This window comes from Protopterus annectens, chromosome 12.part0 (assembly GCF_019279795.1).
Source record: "Protopterus annectens isolate FY-2018-M chromosome 12.part0, PAN1.0, whole genome shotgun sequence".
NCBI classification, from domain to species: Eukaryota; Metazoa; Chordata; order Ceratodontiformes; family Protopteridae; genus Protopterus; species Protopterus annectens.
The window spans coordinates 267,484,822-267,497,660 of NC_056746.1; the positions used below are offsets into that span (position 1 = coordinate 267,484,822).

General features: G+C 42.9%; 1 protein-coding gene across 1 annotated transcript in view; it reads left to right on the plus strand.

The window, feature by feature from the left end:
* Positions 1-12,839, plus strand: part of CLUAP1 (clusterin associated protein 1) — a 960,319-nt gene that overhangs the window by 267,921 nt on the left and 679,559 nt on the right. The window contains exons 5-6 of the mRNA XM_044089326.1: positions 2,336-2,385; positions 2,602-2,615. Of these exons, the coding sequence (XP_043945261.1) occupies positions 2,336-2,385; positions 2,602-2,615 (64 nt within the window). The remainder of the gene's footprint in view (positions 1-2,335; positions 2,386-2,601; positions 2,616-12,839) is intronic.

A 12,839-nucleotide genomic window follows, 5' to 3' on the forward strand; every position in this document is an offset into this window, starting at 1 on the left:
TTACTAGCAGCATGATAGCTTTCAGACAGTGGCCTTGTGATCCATTTGGAGTTACTGTATCAGTACAACTTGAAGGTACACACTGATAGTGCATGTCACTTGTTCTTCCACTTTTGTATGCACTGGAACTCGTTTAGGTGTGGACTTTCTTTTTCACCCCTTTACATCTTATTGTAGCTGTAGATGTATGTGTGGGTTTCCTGCTTTTTTTCACGTTTAATCTCATTGAGTTTTTGTCTTGCAATTTTCATGTCAACCAGATATAGTTAGGCTACCACTATTCTTTCTATATTCATATGTGAGGCATTTTAACTGGAAGTGCTTCCACTTGTTTTAACATTTCAAAATATGAAAGCAAATTCTTCCTATATTAGCTATTGTTGATTGTTCTTTCAGCCCCATATGATAGATGCAGATGAGATATTTTCATACTGGTAATTTTGAGAGTCGGTCATCCTCAGTTTGATGAAGACTTACAGAGTAGCCTATATGACCAGATGAATTATGTCCTGGAATATTTAACTCAAATCAGTGAGTTTGTTACTTGGTAAAGACAGCCATATCCCATTTTGTTTACTTCTTCTGATTCTTCTCAGTATGTCTAATTGGGTCTATGTCAGATGATCGAGTTTTCAGAAACTTGAAATTCATACGGACGAGGCCATATGATCGAGTTTCCAAAAACTTGAATATAAAAAAAAAGAAAAAAAAACACAAAAATATATATTTTTTTATGTTTGTGCCCCTGCGCCCTTCACACCCAAATTATATATACCAACTCCGAGATCTTACTAAGTGAAGAAAACAGTAAATTTCCTGATCCTCCCTGTACTGTGATCTCTATTCATAAGTTTTGAGTTTTCAAAAACTCGATCATATGGTCTTGACCATGTGACTTTTGAGTTTCTGAAAACTCTGTCAACTGGTTGGGATCCGTCTAATTACATGAGTATGAAATGGTTGCTCAGTTATAATGAAAAAATAATTTATGTTAAGTTGTCAATCTCGCCTTCATTCTTGCTTGATGGGTTCGGAGCCGATCCCTCGGCTCCGACTCGGCACTTGCTAAGCTCGAGAGTCACTTTTACCAGCTCGAGGCAGCCCCATATCCCATGATGCAAGGCGGTAAGTACCCAGATCTCGTTTGCCGCTTCGCTTATGAGGTCCTCCTTTTACCAGCTCCTGGTAAGTGAATCACTTTATTGATATTAAAGCCCCTTTTTGTTAAAAAAAACTTTTATTGTTAGTTATAAGTTAATTATTTAGATTTCCTGACAGAAAATCCCTGTCTCTTTTAATTTTTTTTAGTCAAACTTTACCCATTCCATCCCCTCCCTGTTAGGGTGTGTGTGTGTTTGTTTTTAGGAATACCCTTTTGGTATTTTCTTTAATTTAAATTTTTGACTGGTGTGTGTGTGTGATTTGTGAAGCACCATGTCAAAGGAGAGGGTCTCAGGTTTTAAGAAGTGTGACTCGTGCTGTCAGAAGATGTCTCTGACAGACGGTCACACTTCTTGCCTGTATTGCCTGGGGCCTCTTCACCTGCAGGACTCCTGTGCTATTTGTCATTCCTTCAGCCAGAGAGTCCTGCAGGAAAGACGAACAAGCTGATACTTAGGGACCTTCTTAAGCCGGAGGGCTCTCCGGCTAAGTCGGCTCCATCAAAATCAGCTAAATCTTCCAAGGTCCAGGCTTCTGTGTCTAAGCCTGCGGCCTCGGCTCCGACTCGTTCGAGTCGAGATCGGCTCGGCTGGAGCGATTCTGGCTTAACAGCCTTCGCACCGATGGCTATCGGTGCCGAATCTGCATCGACCACTTCGTGTCGGCTCCGATCGGTTCCGACACCCATGTGGCATGAGCATCGGTGTCGGCTCCGATCGGCTCCGACACCGTTACTTTGGTGGCTGTATCGGCTCCGGCTGGAGCCGATACATCGGCTTCCTGTCGGCTCCGATAAGTCGGCTCCGACAGGATCTATAGTATCGGTTCCGATGGCTCATTCCAGGAAGAGGTCGAGGTCTCCTTCCTTGGAGCCGATACTTTCGGCTCGGCTTCACCTCTTCTTCGAACGGAGCCATCGGAGTCGATCTTCAAGGTCATCCAGACTGTCAGATCATGACCTAGAGAGAGTGGTCAGTAGATTACTTAAGTCACAGGTACTGGCCCAAATGTTACATAGTCCGTCTCAACAGACGACTGTTGGTCCACACCGTTACAGTTCCTCCTTCAACTCTACCCCAGAGCTTGGAGTTGGAGTCTTCGAATAGTTACTGCTACGGCTGGAGGACGGATACCCCTTCTGTTCCTTCAGCCTCTACTCTTATCTCCTCTTGAGACCTTCCTTAGAGGGATTCGTGGTCGGGCTTCCATGGTCTCCTCCGAGGGGTGAGTGGCATCGGACCCTTGTCCGAACCCGCTCTTCCCTTGGAGCCTCGGCCTTGGTGAGCTCGGCTCCGACATCTGCCTCGGAGACTTCCCTTCGGTGGTCCCTGGAGTTCCTAGCTCTTGAACGGGTTCTCTCGGACCTGCCTGGGAGGGGAGCATTCGAGGTGATGAAGAGTGTGCTGGCCACTGGTATCAGTCAGCAGTCTGTTCCCGTAGCTCCTCCCTCTATAGTACCTGTTGACATCTCTGCCACTTCTCTTGCTACAGGACCCAGAGATCCTCCGCCTCAGGTTTCCCCATTGGGAATTTCCCCTCTTCCGAGGATTCTCCTGATGTTTGGAGATCCTCCTAGGAAGAGGACTTGTAAGAGGAAACATGTAGACTCCCCGAGTCTGTCACTTGGATACTGACTTTGATGAGTCAGAGGGATCCCCTAGATCCCCTCTGAGGATGTCTCCTTCTCAGACATCCTAGAACTCCTTAAACAGAGGGGAAACTGGCCCACCAACAATCCCTCTGAGGATGAGTCAGTGTACCTAGAGGCGTTTGGATTTCGGCCCTCCACCTCCTGGGTGTCTCCGCCGACCCCCTTATGCAGGTTATTGCTCGAAGGCGTGGGCAGCTCCTGACTCTGTAGAGCCAGTCCCTAGGAGGCCTTCAAAATTTATCACTGCCCGTGTGACAAGCAATTCCTCACTAAGGGTGTCCCCGCTGATGCCATGGTGGTGGCTGCGCCACCAAAAGGAACTTGCAGATCCTTCCGTGCCCGTCCATCCTCCTAATAAGGACTCTAGGACCATGGATAGGCACAGTAAGCGGATGTTTTCCTCAGCGACCTTTGCTATGCTCGCTGAATTACCTATGTCACTTCACCAGACTCCAGAGGGATATCCCTAAGGAGCTGGGTGAAGTAGTTCAGGATCCTACAGCTGCAGGGGCTCAAGAAAAAATTGCTTCGCAGCTAGGAACCCTCAATTCCATTGCAAACTCCTCCATGCGGCTAATATCTTATGCTGCGGATGGAGCAGTAGAGCCGCAGGTACAGGTGTGGCTCTTAGACGCCAAGCCTGGATGCGGCTATGTGATTTTGCGGATCCCTTTAAGGCATCCTTCACAAATTCTCCCTTTGATGGGTCAGCTTTGTTTGGCCCTCAGGTGAAGGAAACCTTGACCAGGTGCGAACAGGACGGCAAGACTCTTTCTGCTGTTGGAGTCCGTTTTTCCACCCCTTCTAGACCTTATCCCAAAGGACAGAAAGGTGGGAAAATGTGGTTCCGTAAATCCCAGGGAGTCACGCCCGGATTCACGTGGTCAGTTTACCCCTAGAGGCAGAGGGGTAACAACAACAGACGCCGCTCTAGAGGCAGAGGGGGGCCGAAAAAACAGGGAAACAGAGAGCCTCTCTCTGACAAGCCCTTTCAGCATCCCTGAGATGTTGCCTGGCTGTCCCTCCTTGAGGCAGTCGGGAAGATTATCACTGTACCCAGAAGCCTGGCATTCCCTCACTCAAGACAGATGGGTACAGTCAATCATATCCAAGGGTTACATAATTCCTTCGAGGAAAGTCCCTTCCCTCAAATTCCCTTCCAGATGTACCACCGGTCTAAGGGAAATTGCAGAGTTAGAAGTCTCAAAACTACTGCAAAAAGAGCCATTCAGCCAGTTACAATAGACCATTCAGAGCCCGGAATCTACTCAAGGTTCTTTTGGTCCCCAAAAGACGGGAGACTGAGACCAATATTGGATCTCAGCAGACTCAACAAGTCTGTCAGGAAGACAAGATTCGAATGGTCACTCTTCAGTCAATTCTGCCCTTCTTACAGAAGGACAACTGGATGTGCTCAATAGATCTTCAGGATGCGTACTATCACATCAAAATTCACAGACGCTCCAGGAGATTTCTCCGCCGGCTGGGGTCCAGTCATTTCCAGTTCAGAGCCCTGCCCTTTGGTCTCACTACAGCCCCAGAGTGTTCACCAAATGCATGGCAGTGGTCACGGCTCACCTCAAGTGTTTCCGTATCTCGACGACTGGCTCCTGTCAGCCACCACCAGGCATCAGCTTATACAAGCCAGGGATTACACAATAGACCTTTGTTCTCATTTGGGCATCTCAATCAACTTCGAAAAGTCATCCTTATCGCCCTGCCAGTCTATTACCTTCATAGGCGCAAACTTAAACACTGTTCGGATGTCAGCTACCCTTACAGATCAAAGAGTTTCAGACATTCAGAGTCATGTCAGGATCATTCTGGCCAACAAGAAAGTACAGGCCAGAATGGTTCTAAAGGTATTAGGTCTCATGGCTGCGGCCATTACTCTTCTTCCCTGGCACGATCCTACATGCGCCTTCTTCAGTGGATGCTGTTCACACAATGGTCATACCAGCAACTATCAATGCGTCACCAGATTCTGGTGACACAGACATGCAAAGAGCATCTTGCTTGGTGGATCACATCTCCTCAGGTTCACCAAGGCAGGTACTTTGTACCCCATCCCGATAGCCACTGTCACCACGGATGCCTCCCTGATCGGGTGGGGGTCATTATCAGGGCAGGATGGTTCATGGGACGTGGCAGCCGCTCGAGTACCATCTGCACATAAATGTCCTGGAGATGAGAGCAGTGCTTTTAACGTTGCAAGCCCTCAACGACTTTCTTCCCGTAGGGACAATTGCAGTCCACACAGACAACATGTCTGTAGTTTGGTATATCAACAAACAGGGCGGAACCAAGTCCTACCCCTTGTGTCGAGAAGCGCTCAGACTATGGCAATGGGCGATCTCCTCTCATCGGTTTCTGGTAGCAACGCATATCCCTGGGAAAACCAACATTGTAGCGGACAGATTGAGCAGAGCTATTCTCATGCCTCACGAGTGGTCTCTCAAGCAATCTATAGCGGAAGAGATTTTTCTGGAATGGGGTCGTCCATGTTGCGATCTTTTGCTACTCCCCAAAACAGCAAATGTCCAGACTTCTTCAGCCTCTTCCTCTATCAGGCCATCCCCCAGAGACGCTCTGACCCAGGATTGGCCCCAGGGACTTCTTTATGCCTTCCTCCATTTCCTCTGATCCCTCAGGTTATCCAGAAAGCTACCGTTTTGAGAGCCAAATTGATTCTCATTGCCCCTTACTGGCCTCGACAAGTTTGGTTCCCGTTCCTCCATCATCACCTTTTGGTGCAGCCGTGGCATCTGGACCCAGTGCCAGATCTTCTGATACACCAATCGGGTCAGCTGCACCGGTCAATCGCTTCTCTCAACCTCACAGCATGGTTGCTCCACTTCCTTCCTTAGCCAGGCTTCCTTTGATCTCTAACCCAGTAAGAGACATCATAGTAGCTTCACTAAAATCCTATACCAGGAGGATTTATACAAGCAAATGGAAACGTTTCTCTTATTGGGCTAAGACCAAGAATATTGATCCTTTTACTGCCCCTGTTCAGGCAGTCCTGGACTTCTTAGCAGAGATTTTTCATGCAGGCTCCTCTTCTTCCACAGTCAGAGTTCAATTGGCTGCTATTTCCAATTTTCATGTCGGGATAGCAGATCATAATATTATGTCCCATAGGCTCTGCAGGGCCTTCTTGAAAGGAATTTTCCTACTAAAACCTCCAATCAGGAATCCTCCTCCTCAGTGGGATCTAAATTTAGTGCTGACATCCTTGATTCTTCCCCCCTTCGAGCCAGCTGCTTCTTGTTCCCTGAAATATCTTTATTCCTAGTGGCTATTACATCGGCCAGGAGGGTGTCTGAACTTCATGCTCTTTCGGTTCGACCCCCCTATTTGGTTTTTCACAAAGACAGAGTATCTTTGAGAACTAACCCAACCTTTTTGCCTAAGGTCGCTTCAAAGAACAATTTGAATCAATCCATTGATCTCCCTGTATTTTTCCCTAACTATTCAGATAGAGCTGAACAAAAGCTACATTATCTTGATGTCCACCGTCAACTTAGATATTATTTGGACAGAACAAAAATTTAGAAAATCTGATCAACTTTTTGTTTCCTATGCGGATAATAAAAAGGCCTTCCTGTTTCTAAAGTGACTTTGTCTAGATGGCTTTCTTCGGTCATCTCTGAAATTTATCTGCTCAGGGGAAAACAGCTGTGCTCAAAACCTAAAGCACATTCAACTAGGAGCTTAGCTACTTCTACAGCCTTTCAAGCTAGACTTCCTTTAGACACTATTTGTGCAGCTGCCACTTGGGCCACCTCACACTTTGTTTCCCATTACAAATTGGACTTGGCCTCCAGGGACAGAGCCAGTTTTGGCTCTACAGTCCTCAAGAGTTTGTTCCATTGAGCCACCCAGGATAGAGGTGCTAGGGCTTGGTCCCATCAAGCAAGAATGAAGGCGAGATTGACAACAACATTAAGAAGTTATGTACCTACCATAACGTTCCATGTTAGTTGTCTTCTCGCCTTCTTTCTTGACCCTCCCTCCTTCCCTGGCCTGGACAGACCTTGTTATAAGAAACTGTTATGCTGAAGACCATTCAGACCTGGTCCTTCTTCCATCTGTAAGTTTTTCTTTCTTCCTTTGGGAAGTATTTTATGCTTGGTGCTATTGCCCTTTGTCATCAAACGAGATCTGGGTACTTACCGCCTTGCATCATGGGATATGGGGCTGCCTCGAGCTGGTAAAGTGACTCGAGCTTAGCAAGTGCCGAGTCGGAGCCGAGGGATCGGCTCCGAACCCATCAAGCAAGAAAGAAGGCGAGAGAAGACAACTAACATGGAACGTTATGGTAGGTACATAACTTCTTATTTATGACCATTGAGCCTCCATACTCTTTTGACATGACCCCCCAATATCATAGGACTATGGAGAGTGAGGAGAGAGTAGAAAATATTTTCATATGGATCACTGAAGCAGTAACATTCACTGCATATAAAATTGACTGTAGTTAGATGTTTGCCCAGTTGGATAAACATCCAGAACTCTGTGTTAATCCTAGCACAGGCTGACTTCTCCTTGTTATAGTGTTGCAATCCCATCTTTTGGATAAAAAGGGCAGTCAACTAACTTTTTTGCCTCAGATGTGAACTGCATCTTGGCAAGTCATGCAGTCTGATCTTGGCTCTAAAACTGCAATTTGTAGAGTTATTTAAAAGCTAAGTACTCCATTAGGGAAACCAATTCCTTAACTAGAGAGTTTCATTATATTTATTTATTTATTTTTATTCACTAATAAATTATTTTAATACCAAAAAAAAAAAATTTAATACCAAAAAAAAAAAGGCCGAACGGATGGTCTATAAAAGTCCAAGCCGCAAACAACAAAGAGTACACAATAAAAGCCATTTTACACAGAGCTAATCAGAGGAAGGGCACAGAGCAAAACTCTGATCTCTGATATATAACTTTAAGTATCGTGTTTTTTGCTTATTTTTACTAGTTATTGCTTATAGATATTTATAGTATGTTTATTCCCTGCTGCATACTTTTTACTGTATTTCATAGCTATGAACTAATCTGCACGGTTGTACTAACATTTTCTGCCTCACAGGGCCTGATAAGTAAGGTTTTTACTGGCACACTGTAAATCTTTTCTAGCTAGTTTCACTGTGTGTGAGGTATTAACTGGAAATTTTCTCCACTTGTTAAACATCTGTTTGTTTGTTCTGATTTCCTGTCAAGGAGTGTGTCATATAACTGGTTTGTTTGCAGTTAAAAGCATTCTCTAGAGTCTCCTTGCTCCTTTATATGTTTAAAACTTTCATTTAAAGACTCACTGCTGTTTTTCTGCTGTCATAAACATTTCTTTAGTGTTTTCTGCCTAAGTAGTGATGGGTAGTAGCTGGAATATTGTCCATATTCAGGCTTGTGTTCTTGTCCTAGTTGGTTGTTTGTAGAGGCTGTGTGTCTGAGCACATGTTCAAGGCCATCTTAGTTTAGCAGAAACCATTTTGCATTGCAGTGAAAGTGTAATGTTTATGGTCATTGGCTGATTGTGGTTACCTGGACTATGGCTTGGAGTAAGCACCTTATTGGTTCTTTCGAGCTTTTTTAAAAGTTTATTCAAGTTTCAACTTTCTGTTACTTAAGAGGTTACCTTGTGAGTGTTTCTGCCATTTACACAGAGCTAATCAGAGGAATGACACTGAGCAAAACTCTGATCTGTGATATATAATTTAAGTATCCTGTTTTTTGCTTATTTTTACTAGTTATTGCGTATAGATATTTATATCCGTTTTACTGTCTGCTCCATACTTTTTATTGTATTTTATAGCTACAAACTAAACTGCACGGTTGTACTAAAACTTTCTGCCTTACAGGTCCTGATAAATAAGGTTTTTACTGTCACACTGTACATCTTTTCTAGCTAGTTTCACTGTGTGTGATGGATTAACTGGACATTTTCTCCACTTGTTAAACATCTGTTTGTGTTTGTTCTGATTTCCTGTCAAGGAGTGTATCATATATCTGGTTTAATTAGTGGCTTTGCAGTTGCCCACCCCTACTGTAAATTTGATCTGGGACACTCCTCCCAGTCTAGTGTCAATAGCTCATTCTACTATTCTACCTAATACAGTGAGAACATTTGATAAGGCCAATCCCCACTTAGTTTCTTAACCTTGAATTATCTTCTGCTCCTCCGTTCTCCCTTTCCTGTTTACTACAAAAAAAAAAAACTTTGCTACAATCTCCTGTGTTCTGACTGAGTGAGATTAGTATATTTTTTTAAGAAAAAGATGTGTCTTTGTATCGCAAAAAGTGTTGGAAAAATATACAACTAGGTTTACAAATAATATAGGTCCTATCTGTGAAATTGTACACAAAAATTGGAAATTTCTAACTACTGACTTCTGTGGCAGGAGTCAACCCCTCATTCAGTTTTAGACATTCTTTGAACCTTAAAAGATGGTTATGTAGTGTCAGAAATACATCTATACATCATAATGTCTCTGTGAGACTAGGGACTTTTGCCTGTAATAATTGTAGTGCATGTAATAGCATTTCAAAGGAACATATATTTCAACATCACAGATTAGATTTTAAATTTGTGCCTCGTCATTACATGGATTGCACAAGTCAGCATATAGTTTATTTAGCTACATGCGATTCATGTTTATGTTTTTATGTAGGGAAAACGAGTAATAAACTGAGAGAATATTGAGGCACTTATATGACATCAGGAAAAAGGATGTAAAAAAATGCATTAGCAAAACATATATTAGAACACCAAGGACATAGTTTTTCTTTTAAGGGACTTCAACAGATATACCATAGTATAAGAGGGGGAAATCTGATAAATATAACTGAAAGAGCTGAGTTGCATTGGATAATTAAGCTAAAAACTGATAATTTCCAGGACTTAATGGCTATGTTCCTTTAAAGCCAGCCTTGGAGGGGCAGAAGATATGTTAATTACCTTTGGTATGTTAATTGTTTGTCTTGATATTGTGTGCTTTGAATGTTTTTTGTGACTGGTTCATTTTTTTTAAATGTACTATTTAAGTAGTTATATATTGTTTTTATATTGTACTAAGACCCGAGAAAGCGTTATTTTTAATGTGAAAGCACTTGCCTTTATATTAAACATTTTGTGCCTATTGCCTGGTGGCCCTGCTGTGTATTATTTTTTATTATAAATTATTTTAAGGGAAGCTCTTCTCATTTCCTGGAGCACATCTCATGCAAGCCTGAAAAGCCTTTTCAAATGTGGACATCAGATCCTTTATAAGGATATGCATTCTATGACTGTTTTTTGCTTGGGAGAGTCTCACCTCATAGTAGAGCAATAGGTTTGTGTGGATTTCACTAGCAAGATCTGTAGAAATAGAGAATCCTTTCTTTGCCAGGATTGTGCAGAGGAAGCTTGTGGTCCTAATGCAGGTTTTGGCCTTAATTGGGCTAGCTGTTTTTCAACATGGGAGAGGCCTCAGCCTCCCAAGAAAATCCACAGAAAAGACTATCACTAGGAGTTACTAGAGGTGGGCTTAGGTCCCTTAAGAGTAAAGCAGCAAAGGCATGGTAAGCTGTTCCCTTTGTATTTGTGACTCCAATTTGTAAAACAAAAGGATTTGTCTTTTTTGACTTTTATAATGCATGAAAACTGCTGTGGGGATGGATTGTTGGATCATGGTGGCTCCTCCAGACAGACCTTTGTGGCTGAATCATCAGCCCCGCAGTCTGCTTTTCCCTGGAAGCTTTTCCATTTAAACAATATATATCCATCATTTCACAAATTTCATAGGTCTTTATGACCCTGACAACTGGAATTCCAATGTCCCAGCAAGACCTTACCTTTCAATATTTTAAGATGCAGGCCGAAGAGTTTTTCTGTGCGTGACAGAGGTTACATTACATTATGTCATCTCTCAGTCTTCTACCTTCGACACACAACCTTTTAAAAAAGGGGTGGGAGCATCCCCTTAAAGAGTAACAGATTATTCCATGGAAGACAAAGACTTGATATTCAATTCTCAAATGTCCTCTTCTTATATACAGCTCAAGTGATGAGGAGACTATTTACTCACATTTGCTTCCAGTGGATGTCTCATTTGTGGAGACCCTTAGTGTCATGAGGAAACACATGTCAGTCTGATGATGTGTCTGGCACCAAATAGAGGTAATCTGCTAGTCCTAGATGAGCTCACACTCACCACTGTTCCCCACTGTTTTGAAGTTTTTGAAGAAGTCATTATGGCAGCATCTTTGGAACTGGATTTTCTTAATTTCATGAGGGAACACATCCATCTGATGAGGTGTCTGACACCAAACAGAGGTGACCTGCTAGTCTTGGATTAGCTCAAACCTGCCACCGTTCCCCAATGTTTTGAAGTTTGTGAAGATGCCATTATAGTAGCATCCTTGGCACTGGATTCCCAGATCCACCCCCCCACCCCCTTCCTCAAGAAACCTGACAGAATTTACAAGATCTAACATGAATCCCAGTACCTATTCAGGAACCATGTGGAAGATCTGTGTGTATTTTCCCTTGATGCTCTGAGTTGGCTGTTGGCCCTAGTACCCTTCCAAAAGATTGAGAAAGTAGGCTGCTTTTCTGTTATTGCTGACTTCAGGGTAGTCAATAAACAGACCCATATGGCTAAAAACCAAGGAGAAATCTAAAAACAAAGTTATCAGAGGGTTTCAAAGATCACTGATGAGACCCTGAAGTTGCAGATTTCTAGACTGCTGTGTACTGCTTAGAAGGTGAGTAGACATGTTGCAGAATGTAGGTATAGTATTCTAGGTGTAATGTTAAGGGCAGAAGCAATATAATCCCTCATAAGGAGTCTTGCTTGGTTGCAAATTCAGTCCCTGAGAGAGGATGTCAAGGATAAACACCCTCATGAGAAGAGTTTCCTGTTTATAAATACACCCTGGTTGGGAGGACCAAAGTTTGGAGAAAATGGGTAGACCGTGGAAGGTGTCAGACTGCTCTTCCATCCACCCTGTTCCGGGAACAGCAGAAATTACTCATGCAAATAATGGCCTTTCCACAAGTAGAAGAGAGTCTTTAAAATTCAAAGACAGCAGGGGAGGAAAAGCACATGTCAGGGAGGCCTTGTGGAAAAAGTTCAACTGAGCCATCTGAACAGTCAGGACTCTCTCAATGACACCACCTCATACTTATGGTATCTCTGGTAAGGTTTCATAATCAGGAGATCTAATGATACATAATGAACCTATGTGAGTAAAACACACACCATGTAGGGGAGGAGCAACCATTTCTGCCATGCAGTTACAAAGGATTAACCTCCCACAGAAACCAAAGTCTTACTATCGATGCATCAGACAAATTCTTGGGGGACACATACAAAAATGGAATTTAAAAACATGGTAGAAATGAGAGAAAGAGATGTGGGGGAAAATGTTATGGGGAATATTTAGAGGGGGTTGACAAAAGTTTAAGTATTGCACAATAAGGGGAATCTCACAAAATAAGGCAGTAGTAACTGCAGAGCAGTAAAGTGAAAATAAAGGGAGTATCTGGATAATATTTATGAGTTTAGAAAAGCTGCTTTTAAGCAAATCTTTGATAACAGCTCCAGAGCACAATTACTTTAAGCACAATGACTGGCAACAGAAAGTCGAAGGGGTTGTGACCAAAGTAAGGAAGCCTATAACAAAAAGAAGAACTAGAGATCCTATAGATGAAGCTGTTTTAGAAATTGTATGAAAATTTGTATAAAGCAGAGGAATATGTAAACCAAGAAACGGTACAAATGAAAATATTTATGGAAGACTTAATTATGCCATGGTTAGAGGAAGATGATGCTCAAAAGTTAATAGCCAAGATAGGAAAGGATGAAATAAAAACAGTGATACATCTCTTTTAATTAATTATACATCCAGGAACAGACTGTATTCCTGCAGATTTGAGAAAGTGGGAAAGAAGAAGGTGATAAAGATTTGGACGGTTTTGTTTAGCAATATTTTGAAGGGCAGGGGAGTGGGGTGAGAAGTACCAACATCTTTGATGAAAACTCTAGTGGCTGTA